A 16,644-nucleotide genomic window follows, 5' to 3' on the forward strand; every position below is an offset into this window, starting at 1 on the left:
GTAGAACTTTGAAAATGACGTGAATATCCACATGAAATACTGAAGACTTGATAAGATAAATAAACCGTCATCTCTTGTAGATAACTTCATTTTGCCGTCTCGCACTTAGGCTAATATATTACCAGTCTAGAAAATGTTTTGTCTACGATATTCATCATCAGCATGGTTTATGATCCATTTCTTTATTCTCATTTCGTCAATTTTGGAAATGGGACATATTATCAGTTGCTTCTTATTAGCAATAACAGAATCGCTGTTACAAGTCACAGTATTACTAAAAATGTATTGAGATTAACATGACCAGTATTATTGTTGTTATTTTCCGTAGGAGACAAAAAATATTGAATCTAGGGAGAACTAGCCTAGCAAAATATTTTTTAAAAAAAAAGAAAGAAAAAAATTATAATGTATACATGCAAAATACCTTTATAAACCCTGTATTGATGAATTCTATTAGATGTTTAAATTGTCTTTAAATTTTTGCGTTTTATACACATACGCATATTTATTTATATTCGTTTAACTAGACATGTTACACATATTTAGTGTTTATATTAAAATATAAATTCAAGAAGATGCAGGTTATTTTTTGACGAATAATAAAAAAAAAACCTCTGTCGAATTTTTGCCAGCCAACAGACTCAATACCATGCCACTGATGATGAAACTAATTATGTTGTTAATAAATAATTAGAACTCGAACTTCTTCTGTGTTTTGCGTGTGTATGTATACATAAATTGACATAAACCTATATATTATTAAATGTTCAAATTTAATAATATATATGTTTATGAATAGGTTTATGGTTTATACATAATTTCTCAATATCTTTTTCAACTTATAGCCATTTCTACAAGCTTCCTTCGAGTCTAATATTAGTATTATAGAAACGGTAATGATAACAATTGCGACTAGTACTAATTATGGATATTATTAGTCAAAAAGTATTATCATTATAATATCCATTCTTAACTATTAGATAATAAATATTACCATATAATGTCTGCTATTAATCAAGTATTTAATGATAACAGATGTTTTGAAAATGTCAGGGTTACACGAATAAAAAAATCCAGATTCCACGAAACAGCTAAATATTACTGGTTAAGTTGAGCGGAATGCATTGTCTGGGTGCGTTGTGGACACATTGGATCAGTTTAAGACGAGGTTGGATGAGCATTGTATGCAATAGTGAGTACCTCCCACGATGAGTCTCTGACTCAATGGAGGTCGGGTGTTGAAAATAATAATAATTATGAACATTCCAAAATTGTTTTATCTACCTGAATCATTATTGTACAACTAAACAGTTAAATATTTATACAAGTAATGTATATTTCAAAGGTATTTTGATATCTGCTTTAATACATAAAACAGACCATAATTCATCTAAATGCATGCATAATAAGCAAACTAACCGAAACAGAAGGGGGGGGGGGAGATCAGGACTAGTAGTTGTTTTTGAAGTAATTGTTTAACTTGTTGCTTCTGTTTTACGAGATTAAATATGGACATTGATATGGCTTTTCAAACGTAGCGGAACAGCAACAGAACAGCTGTGTTCAGTATAAAGTATGTGATAATTTTTTTTTTTTGATTATACTTCATTATTATTAGTTTTTTATATTCAATATTAACAGAGTTCACAGTCGAAGAGTAACAAGAAATATGAAACTGAAGAAAGTTTTTTAAACTTTTTATTATCTGGAAAGAGCTTCTTATTTATTTATTAAACCGTGTAATGGTTCACTTGTAAATTAAATAATAGCTCCCTTGGTTTCTCGAATTTACAACTAACTAGACATTAAAAATGTTCATCTTTAGAGAAAGCAAACTTACACTAATAGATTTAATGACTCTCATCATTACAGATTCCAAATATGCATTTCCTCATCACTGGTAATGAGAAATTCACTCTAGAAAATCACTAGGAATTTATCGTTGTGAATAAATTTTAAACCATTAAATCCTGTGTACTGCTCCTATTGTAAGAATAGTTAGTGAGCGGATTCAGATTTCTAAGCACGCAGGTAAGATCCTAGATAAATGAATTTGCTGTGAAAATTATTTGCTATCTATTCTCAAAATTCAATCTGAACTTCAATAATAATTAAATAAATTGAGTCGTCGCAACTCTCTCTCTCTCTCTCTCTCTCTCTAATATATATATATATATATATATATATATATATATATATATATATATATATATATATATATATATATATATATATATATATATTATAATTCATTTTTACTCGGTGAGAAATATTATTAAAAAGAACAAGTATAAAAAGACAGTAGCGTGTTTGAAAACAAAATGCCAGCTTGAGTTCCAAATTAACGTAAACCAGAGAATAATTGGAATGTACAAAGTAAAGATGTGATTTATCCAGTCGTTAATAAATCCATACTGCCTTGGCATAACAATAAAATGAACACTTTAACAGCGATATTTTACTTAGAAATTATCAAGTCATGCCAGTTCCTCAATTAGTTTAAACTATAAATCATAAAGTCCGCGGGGTTAGCCTAGTGGCTGTGCTCTACTCAACCATATGCCTGGTGAAGGAGTGTCTTAGGTTCGATTCTCGTCGGTGACGTGATGAGCTGAAGGATCTTCTTCAGCCATAGCTAAGTTAGCCGGTCTTGGGCGCAGGCAGTAGTTTTCCCCAGTTTATCCTGGGTTTTTCATCCCGCAAAGCAGACAAACGGACCTTGAGAACTCAACACTACAGACATAGGACACACTGGGACGTAAGGCTGACCACCTTATCCTGTGAACGGTTTGAGGTCTGATGATTAATAAACCCTCGACACGGCAAGGTAAGAGGGAAAAACGAAGATGAGATAAATCATAAGATGAAGCCCGTACTTGGGCAGTCCTTCTTTGTTGAAAATATCATTTAAAATATGAAATACAGCGAATATAATTTAAAAATCCTGAACACAAACATGTTGAAACCGAAACATTTAAACTGAGACAAAAGTAAACAAACTTATACTAAGGTTTTTATTTTTTATTTTTATTTTTATGTGTGTTTGGGGGGAGGGGAGGGGAGGAATGTAATGCTAGTAAGAGTCTCTTGCAGTTTAAGATCTCGTGTGCTTCAGATAAAAAGAATGAAACGCAACGCAATGCCGCTAACTTTATTATTTGAGCAAACTTTACGCCATGGCTGTGCTGTATCTTATCAGTAAATAGTTGCGTGGTCTGATAACTCATAATGCAATACTTTGGTTTTAAGTAAGATTTCTTAATTTTCATGATTTGATAAAAGTTGCGTTGCATTTTTCCTTCTCACTTGGAAAGTTAAAATTTTCATTTGAAACATCTGCAACAAGTGTGTGCATCCTTAATATATTCTTATTACTTGATGCACATTTTCACAGACCACATGAGATTTGTGAGTACAAAAATCACCCCAAATATGGCATTCTCTAGTCGTCGTTTTCTTCGATTATGAATATAATACTAATGTGTAAAGATCCACTTTTTTCCAAGTTTATTTTGATGTGATTTTTAATAATAGTTTTATTAGCTCATACTTATCCGTGCGTTTTCGTAATAGTGTGATATATCAGAATTATCTGCTTTCATAATCATGCCTACGATCATAATTTAAAATAGACCGCGGCATGTTGTGCTATCAAAAATTATTTGAAAATTTTATGCATTACCGTGATGATTTCAAGAATGACTAAACCAGTTTTAAAAATCTAAGTCCTGGAATTATTAGTCTTTTTTTTTAAAAAGATTTCGCAAAGTTTAAAAGTCTACGAAATCTTATAATAATAATAATAATTATTATTATTATTATTTTACACTTCATTTCTCAAAGTTCAGATTTGAGAAATGAACTACAAACTTCTCAAAGTTTTGAAATAGATTTAAAGTAAATTCTACGCTTTTTTATTTTAGTATTTTTATTTGTGTTAATTTTCTAACTTTGCGAAAATAAATGAATAATATTTGAAAGCATCACAAATTTATTGCCTTATATTAAGCAAGGTATTTTCAGTTTGTTATCCTTTCCAGCCCGATTCTGATTTCGCTTATCTGAAAGACACAACGTTCAATGTATTAAAATCTATAATTATCAATAAGAATATACTGAAAGGATCTTTTACGTGATAGAAATATATTATTTACAACAGCGTAACGAATAATAACAGCAATTTTGACCAGAAACATTCGCATATCAGTGCTGATATTCGTGATAAAACTTGAAAAAAATGTTTGTTCGTTTTTCTTGCGGTGAAAATCTCTTCTCTGTCCCGTCTCTTGATGCAGTCGCATATAGTTGAATATAAGTGGAGTATTTAGCTCTCATATCCACTCCTCTTAACTTTGAATATGTAGAAAGTATTTTACGGTGGGTATAATAAATGTTAAAGATACCAAGCTATTTTAAACCTGGTTTTACTCCATTTCCCAAGTAAGCAAACAGACAAACAAGTCAAGTTTGCACCTGTAAGTGTTGCAAGTCTAGCTGACCCTGCACGTAATGCAAGACCAAGGCAACTCATGGTAAAAGTAGAATAAGCTCTGATCACTAATCTTAATATTTACCCCTAATGCAAAGCACATCTCCTGGAGGAGATGTATGATGCTTTGTATTAAAGGCAAGGGGCCACTACCCAGATAGGTTTCGACCTTTTAAATAAGTAAAGCCGTCTCTAAAAATTCGAATGATCCCTAGGCCACTCAATTGTAGGCGAAAGACCGTCCATCTCAGCGTTGGCTCCACTCAGTGATGGTCTTCCACCCACCACCACCACCACCACCGAGCAGATCCGCTCATATTCCGAAGAAAAGCATTCACCGACAGAACCCCTCACCGGGCCGTACCGGAAAACACTCTCCCCGGAGACTCAAATTTCTCCCTTAAGGCAAAAACCTTAAGAGAGCGAACTCATATTAGCACCTCATCGGTTTCAAACTTTTTTGAGGTCTCATCAGTGGGAGCCAGGCTAGAAATACCAAGATTTGACAATTGACATTTATGTCTTTAAGGGTGAAGCAAGATGCTTTTCATATTCCCCGCTATCTGTTGTGGTTACAGTGAGAGTAAAATTTACGAGCAGTTTGCTCGCTCTGAATAGGCATGGAGATTATGCATCGTTATAGGAGGCTAATATAGCTTTTGGTCTTCTATATTTGAATATGTCCGTTGGCTCGTATGCTGCAGCTTGTTGAACAAAATCGTTGGGGTGTGTGGATGTCTTTAGGAAAAACTTGGATGCTAAGGATTGTAGAAAAGAGAGAATATAGGGAATATTTGTGTCTCTGTGGAGTTGGTTGTTTCTAACATACCACGGGGCGTTCAGAATCATTCTCAAGCACTTGTTCTGCACTCGCTGTATTTTGATAATGTTAGTATTAGAGGTGTGGCTCCAGGCCGGAGAGGCATAGGTGATTATTGGACGAATCATCATCTGGTATAGTTGCAATTTGATTCTGTTGCTGAGCTTGCTATTTCTATTAATTAGCAGATAGATCTGAACTATGGCTTTAGATGCTTTTACGCACGCAGACTTGATGTGTTGGTTGAAAGATAGCTTTTTGTCGAGAATCACATCCAGGTAATTTGTTTCTGTCTGCCAGGGAATTTTAGTATTGAATAGTAACACATCTCCTGCAGGAGACATTGGCCATTTTGAGAAAAGAACGGCTGAGCTTTTCAGGGGGCTGACTTCCAATCTCCACTTGGAGAACCAACCCTCCAGCTTTAGAAGGTTTTCTTGAAGCTTTCTGGTAACGAAGTGGGGTCTGAGAGATCTGGTTAGTATTGCCTTAAGGGAGCATGAGTCTTGAGGGAAAGTGTTTTCCGCCACGGCCCGGTGAGGGGCTTTGTCAGTGAATGCTTTTCTTCGGAATATGAGCGGTTCTGCTCGGTGGTGGTGGTGGTGGTGGGTGGAAGGCCATCACTGAGTGGAGCCAACGATGAGATGGACGGTCTTTCGCCTACAATTGAGTGGCCTAGGGATCGTCCGAATTTTTAGAGACGGCTTTACTTATTTAAAAGGTCGAAACCTATCTGGGTAGTGGCCCCTTACCTTTAATATAAAGCATCATACATCTCCTCCAGGAGATGTGCTTTGCATTAGGGGTAAATATTAAGATTAGTGATCAGAGCTTATTCTACTTTTACCATGAGTTGCCTTGGTCTTGCACTACGTGCAGGGTCAGCTAGACTTGCAACACTTACAGGCGCAAACTTGACTTGTTTGTCTGTTTCCTTACTTGGGAAATGGAGTAAAACCAGGTTTAAAATCGCTTGGTATCTTTAACATATATATATATATATATATATATATATATATATAAAGTTGAACTACCGGATAGAACTATATCTGGTAGTTCACCTTAAAGCTATAGCCATAGCTTTTGTCATATATAATATCCTTATGGGTTGCTGTTTGTTTAATGTCTTTACCCTGTCGATAAATCAATAATTGTTATGATTTGTTGTGGAAAAATTCGCCGCATTTTCAAAAGCACGTAGTTCTCTGTTTCAGCATTGCGATATATCTTCTTTCGTCGATTTCTATTCGAACTTCGAGTTTCTTCTTAGTAGTGTTTGCCCCTGAACGTTCCCCTCTTCTGATCAGTATGCTCAAGCTAAAAACAATATTCTTGAGTTTAAGGACCTCATAGTTTAGCTCGTTCACCATACAAACACCTAGCCGAGTGTAACTTTACTTGCAAAATTTATTACCCCCTAAGAAATAATATCCAACTATTATCTTATCTTTTCATAGAAATATGTCGAGCTTTGAAATGTTACAAACATGTGTAGCATTTAAAGTATTATCGTTATCATTTTTTATTTACCGTCTTTCGTTCTGTTTGTTTCTAAATCTTGTATATGTATAGTGTATATCATCGTTTATCACAATGCATTTGTAAAGGCCATTTCTCAATATGCACAGTTTTGAACTTTGAAAACTGTCTTTCAATAAACTGAAGAAGTGATGCTGATGGTTAATATTTTATAAATTCAGGAAAACAGTTTTTTTAGACAAGAAAGTGCTTAATATTTTGAATAAAGCCAAATTTTAATGTTTAATGAAATATATTAGCTAGGACCAAATGGAGCTCGCAATCGACAGCAAATTCAATCTTCTCCGGCTTGCGGAAAAAAAACATTTTGTGTAAAAGCAGTATGTCTGGATGTGTTCTCTGCTTTTGTCATTTGTTAGTGACTGTTTTATAGGAACAAAAAAAAGTGATATATTTTATCATCATTGGTTTTCCCTTCAAGTTTCAGTCTCAATGACAGTCAGAGTCAAGGTGCTTGGCATTGTAGGAATCTGTTTACTATAATGATGGGACAGGAATGCAATCTACATTAGACTTCTCTGCCTGTCAAATCGTGAATTACTGTTTTATGGAATAAAACACATTTTTTTCGCGAATCAAACTCTTTCCGCTATATACGAGACTGGCTAACTCGAGTTCCGTTTAAAATTACATCCTCAATATCGAAAGACGTATAGTTGTTACATTTTCGATACTTTAAAGCTTACATATTTTCTTATTTAATTGTGGGCTTGCGTTTTTTATTTCATTAATTGTAGTCTTGGTTTTTTAATTCAAAATTATGTCTCCTTGAAGGTGACTTCCCCGTGAATATATATATATATATATATATTTCAAAAAATAGATTTAATGACTCCAAGACCGAGATAACATATAAAGATTTTAATGATAAATACTACTAGTTTCGGCATGTAGCAGCCTTCTTCAGGTATTTATAAAGGAAAGGAATACTAATAAACATTGAATTATTTAAACAAACTGGAAATTACAGGTACAAATTGCCTCACATAATCGATACATAAAAACGTTGTATTTTTCAAGTTGTTCAAACTTGCAAGTTGGAACAACTTGAAAAATACAACGTTTTTATGTATCGATTATGTGAGGCAATTTGTACCTGTAATTTCCAGTTTGTTTAAATAATTCAATGTTTATTAGTATTCCTTTCCTTTATAAATACCTTATAAATACCTGAAGAAGGCTGCTATATCCTGAAACTAGTAGTATTTATCATTAAAATCTTTATATGTTATCTCGGTCTTGGAGTCATTAAATCTATTTTTTGAAATGTATAACGACCGAGTAAAAACTAATCGACACATATATATATATAGCTTGGTATCTTTAACATATACTACACCCAAGGTAAAAAAAAAAATTCTATATATATATCTGTATATCTGTTCAGGAAAACATCTATGATACCGGCTAACTCCCTTTCAATTGAAAAAACTCTGATTTGGATATCCTGATTGGAAAATGTTTCAAGCCAATTATTTGTCATTATTTGTTATTTCTCAATGGAACGTGTCATTTTTCAAACAGCTGATTGAACACACTGATTTTATTTATTTATTCGTATGGGGTTCCCCTTGTTCCTCGACAGCCCTTTAGGACTGGTCGAGCTTCCCGGAGAGAAAAAAAAAAAGAGGGATTAAGTATGTATTTTATTTCTGTAGATCTGCGTGTGTTCACTGGCCAGTTTGCCTGTTCTGAGGGACGAAAAACCCGAGGAGTCGCTTCACGCCATGGACGTGAAACGAACCCAGGTCTTTCTGACCACAGGGCTTCGTCTATACCGACTGAACTACGAAGGCTCTAACACACTGATTGAGTGAAAGTGAAAGTGAAAGGAAACTATTGCAAGCGATTGTGCTTCACATCATGCATTTTTGTTTCAGCGCTTTACTTTTTTTTTTACTTTGGTGCAGTTTACCAATCGATCGCTTTTTCGTAAACGGACCTGAACATTTCCAGTTATCAGAGGCGTAGGAATGCTATAGCACTGGAGCAGTTGCCAAGGGAGCCGGAGTCAGAAAGGCGCATCTGAGCAGATATTTTAACAGTTATCCGAATTTTAGTTAAGATAAAAAGCCAAATGGCTAGTTTTCTGGCACCTTAATATAGAAAATAAGGAGATAAACATCCTTTGTTGTTTTATATAGCCAGTAAGCGAAACTAAAGATCGATAACTACGATCTATAAGTTTCATGCCGAAAAACTATCGGCGAAGGCAGTTCGAAGTAAAGGTGGAGCAAGCTCCCTCACTATTCTTGATATTTATCGATCTATCCTAGTTATCGATCTTTAGTTCCGCTTACTGGCTATAAAACAACAAAGGATGTTTATCCCCTTATTTTCAGTTATCCAAATTGTCACACTGAAAACAGACGCGTAGAAACGAGTTTAACAAGGGGGACAGCAACTTATCAATTTTACTGTCGATTATTAATACTTTTTTAATTAATAGTAGAATTAACAAATACGCTTTCTTTTAATTTAGAGAACATGGATTTTGCTAAGGCAAACACTTTTCTTGTGGAATTAAGATATAAAACTCGTAATTAGAATTAGAATGGAAATCACTTATTTGCGTTTTTTTTTTTTTTAATTATCACAAATCTGATTGTCGTCAGTGGACATGTTTGGTTATCTTCCCATAAATTTCATTTTAATTTTCTTATCTACAAGCGAAATTATACCGATGACTAGTATGTTTCATTTTTATCAGCAATTAGAATGCTTTCATAAAAGGATATGATAAAAATAAAACATATAACGAGTATTTATTTATTTATTTATTACATTTAAAAAAGAGACATTAAAAGATTCATTATACTGCATTAAATCTTCTCGGGTACATATATTAATGTCAATTAAACAGCATCGCAGAAGATGATCCATGGTTTGTGTTTGAGCAGCTGTCATTGTCTGTGTAGTCCCATCTGGCCATATTCTGCTTTGATCTGCCCATTCCGGAACGAAGTCTCTTCATTGTCTTCCATCTTTGCCAGTCAAGATGTAAGAAAGAAGGAAGAGATTCGTTTAAGTTCAGAGCCTCTGGAGATTGTTCTTGCCTTATTATTGACCTTGTAGCTTTTATGGAATCAACCAACGGTTCCACTGAGTGAATAAAACTTTTCCTTGATCTTCCTCTAATGTACTGCAACATGTCCATACAAAGGATGCCGTTCATCATTTAGTTGTTGTTTCCGCTCATATGTACTCTGCGTAGTCCTTCTGATGTGAGGAGGTGCAATACCAGACAGTGAGTATAGATGGTCAATTTTTTATGCTTATGGCAGCCGGTAAAAACATGCTTCATTAAGAACCTTATCAACAATTTTGACATGTGATGGTCTTTCTCAAACAGGGATAGCATACTCGGCTATCGAAAAGCAGAGTGCCGGTGCAGAGGTGCTCAGTACTTGTGGATTTGCATCCCACCGAGATGATGTTAATCGGCGCAGAATATTATTACGTGTTTGAGTTTTAGCTGCTGTGTTCTCTGTGTCGCTTATAATTTAGGGTCCCATCTACTGTAACACTTATGTAAGTTGTATTTGGATAACTGACCGGTTTTACACCATTCCATTCTATATTGAACTCTCTCCTCGCCTCCCTATTATGGAAATGGAAAGCACATTTGGGTTTTACTGTGATTTGGTTTCAGTTGATTTTCCTTATAGTAAACTGTAAGAGTTTCTAGCTGTTGTGTGAGCTGCTTCTCAATGTCATCAATATAACCAGTAATCTAAAAACACGCTGCCTTCATAGTTTATATATACCTAATTAATGTATACCTAAATATCTAATCACGTAGTACAAATAACATTACATTCAGGATGTGGATTATAAAACTGCATCACTAACTTTCTTTAGTTTTATTTTGAATTAAAAGATAAACCATATAAACTGCATTTTATCATTTGAATTGAAATATATAAGGATTTTTTTATTTTTCAAGAGAAATATAAAATTATGAAAATCTAGTATCAGAAATAATAATACTCGGCAAAAGTTTTATTTTATATTTCTGATTTTTACTATTTCAATCATTCATTTCCCAAAATAATGTTTTAAAGAGTTCTTTCATGGATGAAAAAACGCCCTAAATATCATATGATATTTGTTTTTTTGCGATAGAACTTCATGTGATGAAAACGAAACTGAAAATCGATAAGCTAGCTTCTAGAATGTCAGTAAATTAAAATTGACAGTTTTTCTTTGGAAAATCATATGAATAACATCCTTAAAACATTGGTAAATGATTGTATTAAAATGATTCTATTTGAATTTCTGTTTCATGCTTCTTTTTTACCAGATGGTCAGAAAAACATGCCTGTCAAAAATAAAATAAAACAAAATAAAATAATAATATAAGAATTCACGAATTCATCAAGACAAGATTATTTAGTTGTTTTTGTTTTCTACTGTAGGAATGCTGGACAGTATTCTTGCACGCTAGAAGGTGGAAAAGAAACAACATAATCGGCAACAAAAAAACCTGCTTTCTTCTCTCAATCATTGAGATTTTCAAAGCAACATTCATTCGTAATTATTAGTGAAACACGTGCATCATATTCATCGGATGTTAATCCAGAACAATTGGAAGTTTAACCGTAATAATAAGCCAGCTGCTGTGAACATCATGAGAAAATTTGTTACGAGATAGGATCAACTCAGTGCATTAGTCTTTCACTATATTAAGCAGGATCGGTTACGTCCATCATTGGTTCACACAAAGTTCGTTTAAACTGTTCCACAAGCCTACATTTCACTTTTAAGGTGTTTTATGTTAGATGTCGCCTCTTTACTGTATAATATATCAATGACGAAATCATAAAACTGCAACATGAGTGGTGTGAATTTCTAGCAACTGAATTTACGTCGATTCCTTCTAGATAATATTATGATCAAAGCTATGTAAAAATTATCTAGTTCATATATCGAACAGGTGGCAGGTTTCGTACAACGTATGATGCATATGCAATGTCACTACAACTTTTCCCAATTTAAATCCTGAAAATCTCAAAAATTATATGTATATATTTTCATGGTAAATACTGAAGTAATAAGTACCAAGATTAACAAAGAAGATCGTGCTCGGCATTTCCTTTAAAGTAGCTTGTATTACTACTTGATCTTATACTGCAACTAAAAAGAACGAGTCAGCATCACTGAATGCGAAGTAAAAAATAATTTATTTGAAAAAAAAAATAAAAAATAAATAAAACTTAAACTGATGCCCTAATTCAGTGTGGGGCAACTTGGGTATTTTTTTCTTAAGTCTTTTCGTTTATTTTTAAATCATATAATTTATTTTTTTTTTCAGGGGAAAGAGGACTGGAGTTTAATTAAATTCTTTCACTTAGATGATTTAGATCACTAAATCATCAGTTTCTTGCTAAATAAAGAAACATTTTAAGGAAATTCTAGTAGATCTATTAGGATCATCAGAATTTCTAGTAAATTCATTTCTTTATTAAAAGAATTTTTGTCTTTAATACAAAATTATTCAATCTTAACTTTCCGTCATATAGTACTTCTAATTACAGTACAGTACTTCTAATGTTTTATGCATATGTTTGCAGCATACCGCTGTTTTTTTTTTTCTAAATCTCAAAATTCAAGTTTTTTTTTTTTTTCCCAGAAAATCGATTGATCTAGTAAGTTTGGGCTCTGTATTGATGCTACTGTCCTCTGATACAAAAATGACATTTTTTTACTAAAATATAATAATAAAGAAAGATTTCTTTATTATTTGTCTTTTCAATAAATTAAATAGACATTTATAGTAAACCTGTGAAATTTAAAATTTTTCACATTCCAATTTTAAACATTAACAGATTATAAAGTCCCCAAAGCAAATTATGTTGCAAAGGAAAACATCCTAACCTCCCTAAAAAGAAAATATTCTACAGTTGTATACTTTCGGTTATGACATATGGAAGTAAAACATGGATACTGACTAAAACAATTGACCAACAAGTTGAGGATTACCCAGAGAAAAATGGAAAGATCATTACTCGGTATTAGCATTCTAGATAGAAACACGCGATACTTGAGTAAGAACTTAGACTTGGGCGAGAGACATTATAATAGTCATTAAAAGATCCAAATGGCAATGGGCAGATCATATTGCAAGCAGTAACATTCAAAAATGGACAAAGCTGATATCAGAATTGTATCATAGAGATGTAAAGAAAGCTAGAAGGTCTAAGAGATGGTGGGAAGATGAGGATAAAGAGATGGCACGAATTCAGTGGCATAAAATGGCTCACGAAGTAATGAATAGAGGACTTGGGGGGGGGAGGCTTTCGTCCAGAAGTGGACAGAAAATGGTTGACGATGAATTTCGTCAAACACAGAGAAACGTGTAATAGATCACTGAGTAATACAGAAGCGATACGTTGCTGACATCATTGGGATAGTTTAAAGCCTTTCAATAACTTCATAAATGAGAATATGAAAACCTTAGCCTTCCTACACTCAAAAACTCGAAACTCCACAAGTCTATCTAAGTTCGTGCTTTAATTAGAAGTTTAAAAGAACCCTGAACTAATTAACTGTTAAAAAAAAAACATTTCTCACTATCATCCCTCATAGGATTCTTCCTACACCAATTAGTTACGTTTTTATTACATATGCGTTTGTACTTTCTAAAATTAAAATGGAAAATAAAATAAGGAATTTATCATATTTTTATATTCACATATTCACATTAGTTTCCTACAGCGATTGCTTTTGAACTGAAAGAAAAACGTGTTTGCCTGTTATTAAATTATTAATTCCCCTTTCACTAAGTACGAACATTTAGTTTTGTTAGGACAAACAACCGTGTCTGTGACCGTGATTGGCGAGGAGTCACAAATAATACGAATTCTAACCGTATAAAAGTCAAACATGTAGAAATAATTTTATCTGTGGAGGCACCAATGATTCTCATAAAGTTCTGTTAAAACTTTAACTGACATCAATAATTCAATTGAGCAGAATGGATATTACTCATGATTTAAATATGCGAAGAATACTGATTTGTTGTTTTACGCGATAATGTAATCTGTAGAGAGGTCAGTGTGATACGACGATATTAACATCTTATCATTCATGGATAAAATAGCGCAATCGCTATTTCTGCTGTTAAATTCCCCAAGTCCCCTGAAATATATCATATCGACCCCGAAAATTTATCAGCTTTCATTCAGAACTCAACGAGTGCAATGGAACATTCAAAGCACTTCCTATTTTTGTTATTATTGATTTTTCTGATTATTTATGGTGCTTGCGGTAAGTACACTATTTGCATTTCTTTCATTTTTTGTTTAAATATTTAAACATCGCATGTGATAATCATCATGTTTAATCATTAAATTAAATATTTAATCTGTATTTGTTTCTTAACTAAAATTTCGTCAGTTTATTTAGATCTGATATCTTAATGTGCGGGACGATTTATTCCGTGGAAGGGTTTCCCGTAAAAACAAGCAAACTTGCTAGAAGAAAATAACACTTTAAATTAACGGATGTAATATACTGGCTTCATAGTCATTAGAAAACCACCAAAGGAAACTGTTTCAAAGGAAACATCCTCATCTGCTTTGAAATAAAAATATTCGACAGTTGAAGAATATGTTATCGAATGCTTCGATCGTAATTCAAAAAGCAATCCCTCCTTTGGATCCCTGAATATTTGGGGGGTACCTTTCCCCCCCAAATGATTTAAACAATTACTACTAAAATAATTGTATATTTTACAATGCATTAATTTCAAATTCTTTCAAAATAATTAAATGAAACGATGAACCAACTGTTAATTTCAGCAGGATTTCGTCAAAAAGTCGTGGAGGAAGTTATGATCTATTTTGAGGAAATTATTAGTTTTTCTTCAAATATATTGTCGGTTTTTTTTCTTCTTCTTGTATGTATTATAAAATGGAATAGTTTTTTTATTTTGTTTCGTTTCATTTGATTTCATTTCATAAAATATAGGCGCATGACAACGTAGATGGGCGATAATGCAGTTTTAAAAGCGAAATAAAATAATCCTGTATGGCATTTTATTATGCAGTTTTTAGTCCTAATTAACTTTTTGGAACGAAGTCGGTAGGCAGCCGATCTCTGCTCATAAACATCGCCAATAGTTGAATTCATGGCTGTCGATGATTTTGGGGATGTCAGTCAAAGACTTTGGGAAGAAATAAGGCAGAAATCTGCCCCATCTCGCATTTCAAACTTCTAAATGGTATTATTATCTGAAACAGCGTGACTTCTATATTCGAGTTTTCTAAATTGAAGCGGAAAAATAAAATAAAACATACTTGCCGGCTTAGCAACCAGAAAGCTGCCTAAAGAAAGTTCTTCTAGTCGGCAACCCGAATCAAACCTACAATGATCCCAAATTCTGGCATTGCAGAAATAGAAATGTTTGCAACAAAGATGCACAAGCATCTAAATCACTTTTATTATTCCTAGTTTTTATTTATTACTTCTTGTTTTCATTAGATTTTACAATGAATTCTAAATATGATTATTAACACATAAAAATGATTATTCCTGATTCGAAAAAGAAAAAAATGAATAAATAAAACAAGTTCTGAAGACAACTTTTGCTCTGTTAAAAGTTTTCGCGTCGCATTAACATCATGTAAGGCATTTCGAAGTGATATTAAGTCAAAAGGCAGAGACGCTGTATTCTTGGCCAACTAGGCTAAAAAGGCCTGATTGATACATTATACATGACTTATTTTATTTTATTTTTTTCTGTAGCTTAAAATCCCACAGTGTCATGCATGCCTGCAAATGGTTTTAGGTAGTAGATAGATTTCATCTATCAATGATACTCTCGCTGCTTATTAGATGCCTGAAGTGGCTTGAAAAAGTACAGTGTTCAGTCTCTGGAGTAGAGGTTTCTAATTTTTCGATCTACGTCTTGCATTTTATATTAGTAAATGTATAATAGATTCGCAAACTTTCACGGATGAGATTAATATAAAAAAATATGTTATCCTTGCGAGCTTGGTGATGTAGAAAAGACTCTGGTCTTCTCTTTACTATCCAGTATTCTAGAGTACGATTTACACTCAGACATGGGTATTCTGAAGGTTATTAGGAAATGATTATTATCACCAGGTGCGAGACTTGCTTACTGTGGGCTTGAAATGGATTGGCACATTAATTTTGGGTTTCTAGATTAGGGTTTCCAAATTAGATAATTATCATCCAATTTAGCCTACCCACGATACTAAATATCATACACATTGTACTACCCCCCCAAGTGGGGGTTCAAAATAATTATATTATTTGAACCCACTTGGGGATTTAGCATAATAGTATCATTTCAATAGTAAATTATAATAATAAAAGCTGTAATAGCATAGCATAAGTTTGATGGAATGTTTAGAAATGTTCTCGATGAAAGTTTTGAATCCATTCGGTAGCAACGTTTGTGACGATTTCCAGAAGCAAAAATGCTTTTAAGCTTACGAATACAAATACATTACTGATTTTGGGTTATGAATTTAGCAGAAGTTTTTTATCACCAAAGAAAACAAACTATCACTGTCGGGCCACATTAGCTTTTTTTTTTTTTGTTGTGAATATTGGAGTGCGACTAACTGCCATAAACTTTAACCTAAAATTCCGAAATTAAAAGAGCACTTTTGTTTTCCACGGTGCACGAGTGACAGAGCACAAAAACCCCACATCTGTTTAATAATCTGTTTACTGCAATTTGTTGTTGCTCCTTATGCGCGCAATCAGTTCGATATGTCAGAATTTGACTTTGCTTTGATACAAGATATCTTTAGAACGTTAA

The 16,644-nt window shown here is 33.3% G+C and overlaps 1 protein-coding gene across 3 annotated transcripts in view; it reads left to right on the forward strand.

The window, feature by feature from the left end:
• The window catches only part of LOC150110345 (uncharacterized), a 51,934-nt gene that overhangs the window by 1,137 nt on the left and 34,153 nt on the right, over positions 1–16,644 (forward strand). For 2 of the 3 annotated variants that reach the window (XM_090393123.1, XM_090393131.1), the window contains exon 1: positions 14,025–14,117. The exons of the other annotated variant lie outside the window; for it this stretch is intronic. In XM_090393123.1, coding sequence (XP_090249249.1) covers positions 14,051–14,117 — 67 coding nt within the window. In that variant the 5' untranslated portion in view covers positions 14,025–14,050. Of the gene's footprint in view, positions 1–14,024; positions 14,118–16,644 lie in introns of those variants that run through there. 3 annotated transcript variants of the gene reach the window in all.

The sequence above is a fragment of the Typopeltis vanoorti genome, chromosome 1 (genome assembly GCF_054136105.1).
Source record: "Typopeltis vanoorti isolate ZY-2024b chromosome 1, IOZ_Tvanoo_1.0, whole genome shotgun sequence".
Classification (NCBI taxonomy): Eukaryota; Metazoa; Arthropoda; class Arachnida; order Uropygi; family Thelyphonidae; genus Typopeltis; species Typopeltis vanoorti.